Source organism: Triplophysa dalaica, chromosome 18 (assembly GCF_015846415.1).
Source record: "Triplophysa dalaica isolate WHDGS20190420 chromosome 18, ASM1584641v1, whole genome shotgun sequence".
NCBI lineage: Eukaryota > Metazoa > Chordata > Actinopteri > Cypriniformes > Nemacheilidae > Triplophysa > Triplophysa dalaica.
In genome coordinates, this window is record NC_079559.1 from 5,421,098 (window position 1) to 5,436,231 (window position 15,134).

Consider the following 15,134-nt stretch of genomic DNA (forward strand, 5'->3'; position numbering starts at 1 on the left):
ATTATTATTTGTTTTGTTGTCCAATTAAAGGAGGAATGTGGAGATTTTTGTGGCATCTAGTGGTGAGGTTGCGAACAACCAACAGCTCACTCCACTACGGTGGCTGATGCAGCACTAATATGTTGTCAGGTTTTCGCTTCTTTGCCGTAGGAGATAATGCATTTATGAAACATGCTCAGTTTATGTGCAGATTGTCCGTTTAGGGCTACTGTAGAAACAACATGGCGAATTCCTTGCAAGGGGACTTGCAGTGTACGTAGATAGAAATACTGTAGCTGATTCTAAGGAGATAAAAACATAAGGCTTCATTATGTAAGGTCTTTATACACCTCTGAAGAGATAGTTATGTATATTTTATTCCATTTCTGTCAATACACCCTCGAAAAAATACACACAGCACCTTTAAAGAAATATATCCAGCACACATGAATTAGGGATATGGAGAGATTTGGCCGGCATGGAGTAAAGAGTGATGTCACTGCCAAAAATAATATTTTGTTATGTCTAATGAAGGGATATAGATGTGATGATCGTTTTATTAACACAAATCAGGCACAAATCAATGTGATATAGTCATTTTGCAAAACATAGGATGAAGTTTGACGTTCACATTGAACAACAGTTTCAAAAGATAAAGGGAAGTTAAATGATATCATCTGTTTATGGAATTCTCTTTGAAAACATTAGTGCTTGAGTTTCCAGACAGGTTGATCTTTTCATCTTAAATATGATTTGGTCTGTCTTATATTGAACTGTCTCTTTATGTTACTCTCCGGATTGCTTTATTCTATACATTCAATACCTCCGAATAATTCATATTCAGAGGGATCTGTGTAGACATTCAAAATATTCATGTTTGCTTTCACGGTTAATGACATACCTCCGGTCCAAACGTATGTCATTTTGTGGGGGATTGAGATAATAATTTGTCACATATGGCATCGTGCCAGATGTTTACAGAAGACGGCATTTAAATGGGGGGCGTGTGCATTACTCATCTGTCACTGTTTTCCAGAGCAGATACGCACAACAGAGGCGCGGCAGACATCGGATGAAGATATCAGCTTCCTTGGTAATGCGCACATCAGATCTCATTTCTTTATTGTAGGAGACTGTGGGTAGTTGAGGAGTTTTTAAAGTGGGAATGAGATGACTCATGTTGCCACTTTTCTTCCTTCACGGGCTTCTGCCTCATTAAGTCCTTAATGGTGTAAAGAGACTCCGCTCGGATGGCTTTATCACATTCTCGTCTCTTTTGCCCTTCAGCGCAGAATCAGACCCTGCCCACCTATGGACGTAGACCACTATTAAGCCCCGCCCACCCCAGAGGTAGAGTGAAGCTAACCATAGTGTTCAATGCACAGTCAAACTTCTATACTATTTTACTTTAATAACATCATCCATTTATAAATATTCCCGTAGGCATATTGTGTACAAGAATTTTTTGTTGATGTTTGTATGTGATGCTTGTTTTTGAAAGAGTGAGAAATGAAATGTCTCTAACTACTTTTTAGTTACAACAGTGTATTTTAAAGGCACAAGTCAAAACAATTCTCTAGACAGAAATAGGGGGCACTGTGCTCTCATTCTTACACCATATCTGCCTAAGTTGTGTTACTGGCTGTTAGAGGCAGGGTTAATATAATGATCGAGTTTCAGCACTCTTTTTGAATTTTAACTTTAGTCACGTTCGTTCTTATTTGGATAAATGATGAAATTCGTTTCGAAAAGTGCAGCTTAAATGACCTGTAGGGTCATGAGAAAATGAAACATCCTGAATAATAGAGAAAATAATATATGGGGGTAGTAAAGATCAGCGTTTCGGAGTTTGCATAATGAAATGAAATCATGCTGTGTTATGCGAGATCATATGTGTATATAGACAGTATGCATGCGTGTGTGTGTCTAGATTTTTTTTAAACAACATGGCACCACACAGCTTTCAACACCTTATTTTATTGTCCCAACATTCAAAAGTACAAATAATTCAAACACAACAGTTTTATGAAAAAGAAAAAAACATTTACAGCAAGTATTTTTTTCAATATTTTGTTTCCAGTTTGAGAAATGACCTAAACTAGCAAGGATAACATGAAGTCATTCATCGCAGTAATTTGATTCGTAATAAGAATAAGGATAATGAGAATAATATTAATCATAGTAACAATAATCAATAATCGATAGATAAGTAATAACGCAAGTAGGAGAGACCAGCTTGGTCTGGTGAACATTTTTTTCATCTTTTTTGTCTTTAAAGATTTATAGATTTTTCTGATAGTAAACAAACACATTTCAGGAGAAAATGAATTATGACAAGAGCCTTGTTCCTCACTTTGCCTTCCCTCCTACACTACCGGCTGATGGGTTCCTATTGGCAGACTGCCACTATAAGGCGCTACGGGGGAGAGACACTGCGATTTGGGCGTGCACCACAGAGGTGCGATCCCATGTTACAAACACCCCCCCAAACTCTCTGGAACATGGGCGCACGCGTTCTAAACGCATGCGTTTGCAGTCGTGGACACTTAGACATGCGGAGGGTGATGTCGTCAACCAAAAGAAGAAGTAATGGAGGAAATTTGTTCGTACATCAGAACAACATTCTACTGGAGTCGTTGCATAATTCAAACTCCCAGCCGTGGCGGGGTTTGAGAAGGGCCGTGTCGCCGCCCCAGAGGTGGAGCGGAGGAGGGATGGATGACCTTATAGGTGTAGCTGAGGACGTGGAGGAATGTAAGACTGTTCATGAACGTGTCAGTGTTCGTGCGTGCGTTTTTTATATTTACTCTCCAGCATTCACACCGGTCTTATCTCAACAGGAGCTAAGCTCTCCATTCAGAAATTTACCTTTCAAAATAGACTATATCTTAGAAAATATATAGAACAGGTGTCATCTATCAAATATGATCTTTTATAGCTATTTTTTCTTCAACCAGTACAATCAGAGTCAATGCTTTTTTGGAGTATCAATGTAGAAATGGTTTAAATGAAGGTTACATTTCAAATGCAATGAACAATTCCAAAACAACGGACACATATCGATCAAATTAGGGCAGCAAAGCCTGACGTGAATGTCGTAGAAACTACATTTCAGACCCACATTTTTGCATAAAGTTTAATCACAAAGCAACTGTAGTGTGTGGAGGGAGGGCGGGAAGTGGCTTTTAAAACTACACAAACTTATCACAGGTTATATTGAACCAGAACAACTGTTATAACATTCTATTAAGACTAAACTTTATTGAAAAAGATTTAAAGATTTATGTTTAACAAGACAAGAAAAAAGCAATAGCAAATTGAACTATCGGCTAGGTTATGCATAGCGAGTAACTGTTTCTATTAATAAGGGAAGAGCCTCACCAACCCCATTTTTTTAGTTTTTGACTTTTTTATATTGTAATTTTGATATATTGGTACAAAGCACAAACGTACTAAAATGTCTCAGTGCGCAGGACTAATGGAAGAACATCTCCCCTAGTCATTTGTTCCCTTTAGCTCAGAAACACCCCCCCCCCTCCCTGTACCAGAATCACGCAAAAACACAGACAACATAAGAAACGAATAACAAATAAATAAATATTCGAGATAAATAAATAATTTAATCAATGAGACAATCAATCAATCAGTCAATAAATAAATACATGTTTTCTCAAGAAGTTTTTTGTTCGATTTCTTTTGCTGCGGCGGTAAATCAAATGAATCGATCCAATTTTTCAGTTCTCTTTTTTTTCGCGTTTTTTCTTTATCTTCACAAGCGACGTGACAACATATTAAACAAGATTCCTCACGAGTTTTCTAAGTAACTGAACCATCACTTTTCATATGAAAAAAGACAACCCCGAACGGAAAAACAGTGACAACTCAGATAGATATAGTTATCGTAACAGAAAATGTTGACTATATATCATCTATTTGTACACAACAAAGAAAGACACAGTCGTAATAGATCCTTTGAGGAAACGAATACTAGACTAACAAAACTAGCTAATTATCGCTGAAGTTTGACAAACGCTGTACACTCAGCAAATAACCTAGAAGTAAGCAAGCCAAAAAGAAAACTCGTCAAGTGATTCAAGGCCCGAATTCGTTGATCTCTGCGAGAAATTCGCCGAACAGACGGGGGCCGACAATCCAACAAATCAAAAACAACAACGAAAGAAGTAAAACAGCAGCTTATTAATATAATGCCAACACCGAAATTTTCTTTTTTTTCTCTCTAAACAACACGAAGAACAACACAGTTGGATATTTAAGATATGTGAACCATGTAATATAGCACCTACTGTTGATCGCTAAAGGAAGTACATCTCGAATGGAATCAGAAATTCAAAATCAGAGAGCGAACGAAACATAATCGTGTATGTTTTCCAAATGGACACTGTATGTGTGTGTGTGTATTTATTACTTATATCCCAAAGACTGATGACCTAATAAAGAAATGAGTGGACAATGAGTGGCCTTGCTCTGGCCTCTTGACTGTGAAGATGTGATCGGCCTGGGAAGACCCCTCTTCCTCTCCTATTGGGTATCGCTGTTGAATAATTACTGCTATGAAAAATTACCTGCCTGAATTTGCATCCCTTGATAAATTCCGCCATCTACAAAACCATTGCCAATCCGGGTTCTCCCCGAAAAACAAACAACCTTTGATCCTAAAAAGTACCACGGCAGAACGAACAAGACAAGGTGGCACCTGACCCCTCCCCCCGTCCCTAATTAGCCAGTCAAAATATTTTTCTCTTTTTCAAATCCAGATTCTTGTAAAAATTCTTCAATAATTATTTTAATCATTCTTTATAAAAATAGAACTTCTTTCTCTTTATTTTTTCATTTTTTCTAAACGCATTTTCAAGCAAAGAGATCTTCTCTTTGGCAACAGTGTGTGTGTAGGTTTTTTCAACGTAACGCGTCATCAGGGGTGCTAGCCCATCCCTTCCCTCTCCCCTTCCCACAATCCCCTGTGAGGACAGACGTGTGTTTTGTTTGCAGTACAAAACCAAAACTATGCTAGAAACATCTTCTGCATTAGAGAAAAGGGATGGAGTCATCCGTATCGATTCATTTTGGGGATTTCTAACAATTTACACTAAAACAAATGAATGAATGATCACCGATAGAGATATATATATTTATATATATATAGATATATATTTTTTAAAAAGAGCCCCCTCCCGTTTTCTTACCAGGGAGGTGTTATTCTAACGACAGTGGATCCGGATTTAAAAAAGAAAGAAAAAATCCTGAATCGAGACCAAAAGAGTTTGATCTAAAGAAGGACATTTTCTTCTTCAAAATAAGGGCGGTCTGGTTTTGCTACTGTTTACAGAGAAAAAAAGAGAAGAAAGCAAGAAAAACAGAAGGAGAGAAAACAACAACCACAAGAAGAACTCAAATAGATATACAACAGAATCCCTGTACCACTTTCAGGGTCTCCAAATAATGAATATTCTCAATTTTTCATTTTGTAATACTTAGGCAACATTGGCTTATAGGTCCAAAGTTATATTATAAGCCATATCCAGTTCTTTTTTGTGGGTTTGTTGGTTGGGTGTTCCTGTTTTGAGTAGCTGAGTGGGCAGAGGTGGGTTTTTAGTAATAGAGGAGCTGTAAGGAGCTACACGAGTGATGGGAAAGGGAGTTCAGGACTTGTGGGTCTTGCTGGTCTTGAAAGACACTTGCAAGACACGGTCACCCAATCGATACCCATTCAGACTGGCGATGGCCATGGCCGCTTCGTCGTAGTTCGTCATGGTGACGAATCCGAACCCCTTGCACTTGTTGGTGTTGAAGTCGCGTATCACCTTGACATTGTTGACGGCGCCGAACGGTCCGAAGAGCTGCCACAGGACGCTCTCGTCCGAGTCTGGCGAAAGGTTGTAGACGAAGATGCACCAGCCCGTTCCCGTGTGACCTGGGATATTCATTCCTACTAGACTGGTCATGCTATCAATAGTGATGGGAGAGAACCTGCGGGGAGGGGGGTGAGAGAGGGAAAGGACGAGAGAGAAAAACAGTGTGAGGAAAAGCGCGAACGAGATGCGTGATTCACAGCTAGCCAAACTTAGAGCCCCAGACTGAAACGCACAGACTAGAATGCCGCAATTACAGCTGCGCGATCGCAGGCGGGCAAATGTGATGAGGACCGGGCCTGGAAAATCACAAGCTGTGTGCCATTGCAATCTTTTCAATCTATGGCTTTTGATCTGACACAAGTCTCTGCTTCTTTTTTCCAGACGGAAAGAATCTTGAATGGCGACTGAAAAGGCTGCGCTCACGAACGCGGGCTGTGCTAGAGTGTCATTCGTGCGGGCGATGAGAGACAGAGCTCTTTTCTTTTCCCGTCTTCCTGCGCGGAAACGAAATTACAGGAACTCTGCGCATTAATACCTTGGAAATTCATCAGAGATTTGGTACGCGGCCGTGTAAATCTGCTCTCATTCGTCTCGTAATCTTTCCTTTCTTTGGCTTTCTTCCTCCCTCACGATACCAAGATTTGAATGCTCAGTTGATTTCGCTTAATTGCCTTTCCGCTTAAAGGAAATTTCCACTTTAAATAAAAGGTAAATTGGATAAGAGGTTCATTTCGTGTGCCACCTCGCAAGGAATGACTATAGGCATTATTGGGTGTACTTTAATTGAGATTTCCAGTTTGCTGCCGACGTCGTCTTTACCAAAACCCGAATCTAAGGGGGGGGATGTTGGAAGCTGCCGGCGAGCAGAAAATGGAAGATGGAAGCAGCCAGCTAGCAGGGGGAACAGAGTTTATTCCACCCACACCCTCCGCCGCTCTGCAGTGTGTGACTGTGATCAATAGCGCTGCACGGACTACAGGGCCGGCCAATTCCCTGCTTCTTGTTCTGCCAAGAATTACTCAGACGTTTCATCTGCGTTTTAGCTGGTTCGTCCTGGCAGAGTCAATACATCTGTCTCTCTCTTTCTCTTTTGTGTCCTGTCACTTGTGTCTCATTATGTAAATGAAGGGTATAATGGTAAGTCGGCTCACTTTGCGCCGTGTGACAAGCAAACCATCTCATGACTTCAATTACGCTGCTATTTCTGTGTAAATAATGAATCCAGCGCCATTATTCATCCTAGAGGAGAAGGCGAAATATGGCTCGGTGGTAATTTGAATGCCAGTCATCTGTAGATGAGCTAGCGGATGAGGGTCGGAATAGCTTACTGCTGACACAGGGATGTCTGGTGACTGCGAGGGCAGGGCCGATCGCTGTCTGTTGTTCAAACCGAGGCGAACACTTGGACATGGAGTTGCATAGCAACAAGCGGCCGACCTGGAGGCATCCCACCCCTCCGAGCTGCCCACCTTCACCTAGTGATGCTCATTTTTTCAGACCGCTCTTTGTTCATTAATTACCTTCGACGGCGCACATCGCCTCCTCCCTAGATTGGTTTCATCTCCCCTAAATTTTCTCTCTCTCTAGAGGCAGACAGGCTTATGTGATTTCTTCATGGCCTTTTTCAGCGATTTGACAGCTGATCGCACAGAGCGTAAATAAAAAGGAGTCTTCGTCTCATTTGTTTTGAAAGATGCTGTTGCCTTGTTGGCATATCCTGTTTGATTGCCTCCTTTCCTGTGGCTTGTCAGCTCTCTACGCAGAAAAGATGAACCGCAGAGATTTTGTACGGTCTGGTTCCCTAAAAGCATGTCTTCCTAACAACAATCGTTGCAGCGGTTCGTTCTAGTTACTGGCGACTTTCTTGGAAGAGAATAAATCGAGTAAATATGGCGGCTTTAGTCTACGAAGGAGAAAACACACGCAACGCATAACCTTTCACGCCCTCTATCTTAGCCTTGAGTATTTGGTATTCGGTAGACTTCAAAGTGTTTCAATAGATACTTAAATATGCAACAAAATGTCATAAGCACTAGAACATGTTCAAAAGAAGCCTTTTCACTATATCCACAGCAGCACAAAGCGAAAAGAACATAAGCAAACCCAACTGATCAGAGGCTCCCGAACCAGCAGTGAAACGCTACGTTTCCTGCAGGGATCCAGGTGAGCTGGGAACACCTCCGTCTCCGTCTAAACCAGCTCATTCAAACAAACAAAACCAACCGAAATTCAATCTACCCATGAAATCTGTTAGACTTTTTTAAGCTGGGAATGCAGATTTATGAAATAGACAGTTTACCCAAATATTTAAATTATTTTATTTACTCACCCTCATGTTGTTCCAAAACATGATTTGGGCTTTACTAGAACATAAAGGAGTAGTGCTCTGTTCAGTCTTTTCCCTTTCATTACAGTGAATGGGTGCTGGCCCTGTCAATGTTTTAAACAGCGTTCAATAACAACATAAAACTGTCCGTGTGTCTATATACTGCAGGTTGCACAATGTAATTCTTTGAAGCCATAACGCTATCTTCCATTTTGTTCTGTTCCTGACACAAGGCAACTTGAAATAGTTATGAAGTTGAAGGACTTTAATAAAACTTTGTGCTTTTGTGTCCTTTCTGAATGTCCAGTCCCCATTCATTGTAATAGTGCAAAAAAGGGAAACCACCCATTTCTTGTTTTTTATTTGCGTCACACGAGAAAGACTTTGATTTTGGAAAAGCAAGAGGGTGAGTGAACAGATGACAATTTTCAAGGTTATTAATTCTTTATTTGGTCACAGTAGTGGGTTGCCGTGCCGAATAAAGAAAAAAAGTCTATAAAACAAAAGCTGTAAGTGCTCAGCTGGACGGAGGTGCTTCAGCCCCTAAATCCTTTCAAAGCCACGCCTCAAAACACGAGCTTCACACAAAACACAAAATACCAAAACGCAATGTAAAAATTCATAATCATTCACTGCATACTCAACACTTCAAATAATAAAAGATACTTACGCGCACTTTGATTGGCTACTGATTGGTTGGTAGTAAACAATAAATAATCAAGTAAAAGAAATCAAGAAACGAAAAGCAAAAGAACTCAAGGGAAGAGGAAGACCTTGAACTAAACTGAATGCATGTGATTTTCATAAAAGAATGAAAAAAAAACAAGATAGAAATCAAACTGTCAACATGGACATCTGGCATTCAGTGAAGTTTTAATTACCTCTTAACGCCATAGGCCATATTAAGCAAATTGTCCAGCCTGCAAAGAGAAGGAGGGTTCTGGGGTTAATGCCAGGCAGATGGTCGACTCACTCAATGGAACTAATGCTACATCCCTGCCTCACTGAAGGTAGACGCCCATCCAGCGATGGGCCATTACGCTGTGTTGCCCCATCAGGCGTTTCACAGAGTCAATCATACATTCAAAGAGCAGCAAATTTGCAGCAGTGCTAATGGTAACACAGGAGGCCACTCGACTGCCCACCCAGCAACACACATACTTAACACAATTGCTAGTTGCATTTGGGAGCGTTCGGTCTTGAGTCGAAGAATTCTGCAGCCCTGACTTGATTTCTAATATTTTTGTGTTTATGCAATATAGCTAATAAATCATAAACAGTTCAGTGGCCTCAAAAAAGTAATTAATCTGATCAATTAAGTCACACTTAGAAATGTATGAATGGCATTGCATTAGAAACAAAATCTCAAACCAGGTGGCATCTAATAGTTGACGTGTTTTCAAAGGCTTTTTATTTAAATTACGTGTAACAGAATGGTTCCAAGGTCATTTTAGGACGGATGAATAAAGTCAGTTCCTCTCAAATTCACACAGGTGTCCTGACAGAGTAGTTTAATACATTAACTAAGGACATGTTCCACTAAAATTTGAGAGAGAATTTTACTGACCATCATTTTAACAATATATCTGTTCTTACATAATGTCAAATGTCACTGTTTTTTGTAATATTATGCAAAGACATTCCTTAGGTGTGGCTTGAAATAATTCTTTGCTCAGAATTGAAAATTCTCTCATAATTCACTAACCCTTATGCCATCCCAGACGTTCATGATTTCATGTCTTTAGTTGAACGATACAAACGTTAACAAAGAAATGTCTTATGAAACGATAAAGTATATTCATTTTATTTTAATTTCACTTAAACTCAAAATAATTGTGTTTTTTGCTAACATTTTTTTTTTTGCTTCAGCAGACATTTATGAACCCATTGGAGTCCTATTGATTACATCATTGATGGATGGATGTGCTTTTTGTGTTAAACTGAAGAAAATAAGTCATCTACACCTGGCATGGCATGAGGGTGAGTAAATTATGAAATTCTTATTTTTAGGCAAACCTAAAAATCAAGTCTTCAAAATACTTTCGGGACCTCTGTATATTTACCACATGTACAAATAAGATATTTTAGAGGTTTTCATCCGACGAAACAATAACATAAATCCACTAAGACTCATGAAAGGTTATTTTTTAGGCTGGCACATAATTTGGGGGGTGAAATTACATGCAATTATTTGCAGAAAATAACACATTCAAATTGAGAAATTATAAAGAACTATCATTTTGTTTACATTGTAATATACACGGTGAATTTAGTTATATTGGGCTTTAATAAAATGAATGGCAAAAAGTGGTTCAAATGAACTGAATTCACCCCTATCTAATTTGTAATATTTATGATTAAACTGTGATTAAGGGGGATATGATAGCAAATAGAAAAGAAAAACTTAAATCAAAAAAAGAAATATTGAGAATGAGAATTAAAAATGAATCCCACTGTCAGGACACATGCAGATAATATGCTAGTGTTATGGATGAAATTGGCCTGGGGCCATCTTTCAGCAAACCTGAAAACTTTAATATAAAAATGACATTTCAATGAAGTCTGAGACAGGATGTAATACAGCATTAACTGTGAGTGGCCTTTCTTTATCTTGCGATGTCTTTTTTCGCTGCTTCTCTATTAGCTTCAGTGACCCGCTGGGCCAGTGTATTACGCTTCCCTGTCCTGTCAGTCATTTTCATTTTAGTCTCCTGTCTATTTGGTTACTCTAGGACCCTGGTCTCTCACTTGGCTCGGCCCCGTCTCATGTCTTATTAAAACCTTCGCAAGATGGCCGACAGGGCTAATTACCGCTTTTCCACAATTCAAACTCAACTTCTCAAAACAAGCACACACACTGCAGTGGGTCAACAGTTGGTGACTGTATCTTCTAGTGAGAAAAATGCATCAAAAATAAATGAGGACAGTCAGTGTGTCGAGTCATTACGATGCCAATTAGCCAATTAGGGAGGCTGGTTGCTTTGTGGGTAAAAGAGTTAATCGGTGCAAGGGCTCTGAGGTGCAAGAGCACACGATGTGTTAGATATCTGCAGGCGTGTCTCTGCCCGGCCTACAGCTTTTCACACTGCCTCTCCAAACGCACACACAACACAATGACGCCTTTGTAGGGCCGACTAATACATGCAAATGGTGCTCGTCCTTTTCATATATCTTGCTTGTGATGTATGAGGAATTCATTACTGACTCCTGTCATCAGTATTGCTGAGATGTGCTAATTGCTCGAGTGCTGTTTGTCTAAACAAAGGATTGCTTGCGTTAAAATAAACATCAGACTGGCAATTCATGCACCTAGAGAAGACTGGAGTATAGTCATCTAAAGTATTTTATATTTGAGATAGTTGAATTAATTATAGTAAACACTTTTCAGGTTTTTCATGACATTCTAATCTCCCTAAAGATGTGAGCATGCTTGACTTCCTTCCATTCAGTTCCATTCATATGATGAGTGTACACAGAGATATTTGTAATAGTTTTTTGTATGAAATTATATATGTATATATCAACATAATAATAATAATGATTTAGTATATCATTATACAGTATATATTTAAATGTATATAAACACTTTATACATTTTTTTACTCATGAATATTTGTTTATGTATTTACTTATTTATACATTTTAGATAATACATAAATAGTAATATGCATGCACACACATTAAATAATCATAAACATAATACATTATTCATTATTGTATTATTCATATTTATTATTAAGTTACTTAAATTAAGAAAATAAGTATCTTTGCTATTATTTATTATATATATATATATATATATATATATATATATATATATATATATATATATATATATATATATATATATATATTCATACACTATATATAAAACAACTAAATATATTAAAATTTATATATTTATTTATTGTATAATATTTATTTATTTTTATTCTTTTATTCAATCTCTGGAGTGTGACATCAGATCTTGTTGCTCATATTCATTGCTGGGTCCCAGGTCATTTCATGCTTACTTTCTGAACTGAAGGCAGAAGATGTGCCGCACAATCTTGAAAATTGCATTTTACATGTGCAAAACTTAAGACTGGTAAAAGTAAACACAGGTGAAGCTATCCGCATCAATGTTACATTTTGATTACAAGCTGACATCTGCTGTTAGTAAGCCGTAAACTTTCCCTGCAAAATAACATCATCTGTATTAATAGCTTCACCAGTTCAAAGCTCATAAGACGTGACTCATAGTTTATGTGAATTAGCCTCAGAGGAGGGCACATCTTACGCAAAGTCCTAGCAAGTCAATAGCAGGATCAAAAGATGTTGTTATTGTTGCCTGTGACTATTTGCTTCATGTGGATACAGCATAGAAAGAACTTTGCATTGCCTTTCAAAAAGGTTGAGAACCGCGGCTGCCCTGGGCTGAAAAGGTGTAAGCAGCCAGAATGAAGGTATTTGTGGGCTGCTGAACTGAAATGAAAGGAACAGATGTAAAATGAAATAAGGAACGATGGTGTATGAGAAAAAGAAATCAGATGGACATTGTGAACGACAGAACCCCACTGTCTCTTATCAGTCCTTCACTTCTGTTTCTCGTTTTGTTTATTTTTGGGAGCAACTATTCCTTTGTCTTTGTTTTTCTGTTTCACCAATTCTGAGTTACCTCTATGTTTTATGCCTTTATCAGAGCCGTAGCAAGTGGGGATAAAGTAAACATTGATTCTGACCCCACATCCATTTTTACATACAAAGAGACTACAATTCTTAGCATCAGCCCTGACCTTTTAAAAAACTTTTATTAAGCACATTATGAACGAATAACTCCGTACGGCCTGACTTGTATTTACCTGAACCTCTGCGCTTGGTGGTGAAGTGGTCCAGGGTAGCGCCGGTTGGGGGACTGGTACAGCTGCGACAGTAGCGCCTGGCTGGTCTTCTGACTGGGGTTGTTGGCAAACTTCACCGTAATGGGCTCGGCGGCACCCGAGGGCTTCTGTCCGTTCAGACCCTTGATGGCCTCCTCAGCTTCTATCCTCTTATCAAAGCGGATGAAGCCCACACCCCGCGAGCCACCTGTGGGGCCAGCAGATCAGAAACAACACACGATACACTTACTGGCTTTATCCGGTCTGCAGCTGCAATATCAACCAATTCAACAACCATTGCCTGCATATTTAGTCTTTTTCATTCTAACAGGTAGAGATGCAAATCCAGAAAACTATTTTGTATTTTTCTTCAGTGTATAACAAAGATAAAATCAAAATGTATATATAAGTACAATTAAAACACTTGACTCCTGTGCTGTACAATATCATACTAAAAGATGCGTGAAAAGGTAAATATATGTAATAAAGACTGCAATGCCATGAGAAAAAAGGAATATACCAAACACAAATAAATGATGAGGCCTCAAAAATGTAAGGAACAGATATATTTCTGTGAGAAAATATGTTTTTAACTTGGATTTAAATTGAATTTCTGATGAAATTAGTCTGAGGGAAACTAGAAGATTATTCCACAGTTTTCAACAACTGAAAAATCTTGATTGCCTCTCAACTTTAACCTGGATCTCGAGACCATCAACAATCTTTTTTCAGAAGACCTCAGAGATCTAACAGATGTATTTAGATTTAAGAGTTCACGTTGATATTTAGTAGCTGATCAAGTCAGAGCTTTAAAAACAAAGAGTAACATTTTCAAATGAATTATATAACGGACCGGCAGCCAAGAGAAAGAGCACAATACAGGGGCGATATGATCAAACTCCAGGTGCCAGGAAAAAGTCTGGCCACTGCATGACTTTTGCATGATGTACATTTTAAAGTGACCATGTAGTCAAACAGGAAAATTCTAAGTGTTGTACACAGTGTTGCAGTGATTATTATAAAAGATTTATCTGTGCACAAGAATTATTTTTTTCAATCATCATTTTCACTTGTAATCGTTTATCAAAACAATGATTAACCTCTCAATGATTAACAGCAATAAGTCTTCACCACATGACGTCAGCAACAAAAAAGAGGAAGGACTATACAGCGTGTCCAATGGCCAGGCCTCCCCTCCAGGAACAAATCAAAAAGGGAAACGCAAAATAAAGCCCCGCCCTATATTTTTTCAAATTTTGGAAGCCGTGTCACTCGGATATTCGTCACGATACGGGAAAGAAGTCAATTGCAAAATTCTAATGAAAACACAGAAGAAGCTATTTTGAAGTTGGTAACTTAACAGCAGCAACTTAACAACATTCTTTGAAATATACTTTTTTGTGTTCTGTGGAAGACAAAGTCATACATGTTTGAAATGACAAGAGGGAAAGTAAATGATGAACTATGATGAAGTTTGTGCATTCCCTGAGAATCAAACCCATCACCTTGTTGTGGCTCGCATCATACTCCTGTAACGCTCAAGCAACAGGAACATTTCCTTACTAGCACACACCTTCATTCAGAACCCATTATTTCTATATTTAGAGACAGAATAGCGGCAAATGATTTGGCAACGACAAATGACAGAGAGATGCAGCACATATGACGGATCCTATCGCAAGTGTCACATTATGCAAATGAGGCGTGAGGAAACACGGAGATTCTATTGGCCAGCCTACATTCCGGCGCTGTCAGGCAGACGTGTAATTTGTTTTCTTTTCTTCATGAGAGGACGGTAATATTGTGTAGAGATACTGTTGCCTGCTGGTGTGGTGTGGTGTGTGCGCCGGTTCGCGCGTACTATTGTGCCACGTCTCGCTCGGCCTCACACTGCGTTGTTTGCACCAGCTGATGGCCACACGCCGCCTCATGGTATGCAGCTTGCCGGCGACATTTCCACGGTTTCCAAGGCGATGGTTTTGACCACTACCTGAAAGTAACATTTAAAAGGGCCTGGCTCTCTGGGAGGTCTTTTGTGGGCTGGTTTTTAATGAGACGATCCTTCTGGCTCTGAGGGGGAGAGTGTGGAGAAAGCTT

At 39.0% G+C, this 15,134-nt stretch overlaps 1 protein-coding gene across 2 annotated transcripts in view; it reads right to left on the reverse strand.

The window, feature by feature from the left end:
* Positions 1-1,936: 1,936 nt before the first annotated feature.
* elavl4 (ELAV like neuron-specific RNA binding protein 4) overlaps positions 1,937-15,134 on the reverse strand; it is a 73,040-nt gene continuing 59,842 nt past the window's right edge. The window contains exons 7-9 of one of the 2 annotated variants that reach the window (XM_056772834.1): positions 13,020-13,245; positions 9,060-9,098; positions 1,937-5,967 (exon numbers count right to left, since the gene is read on the reverse strand). In XM_056772834.1, the coding sequence (XP_056628812.1) occupies positions 5,640-5,967; positions 9,060-9,098; positions 13,020-13,245 (593 nt within the window). In that variant the 3' untranslated portion in view covers positions 1,937-5,639. The remainder of the gene's footprint in view (positions 5,968-9,059; positions 9,099-13,019; positions 13,246-15,134) is intronic. The other variant, XM_056772835.1, reaches the window with a different exon arrangement.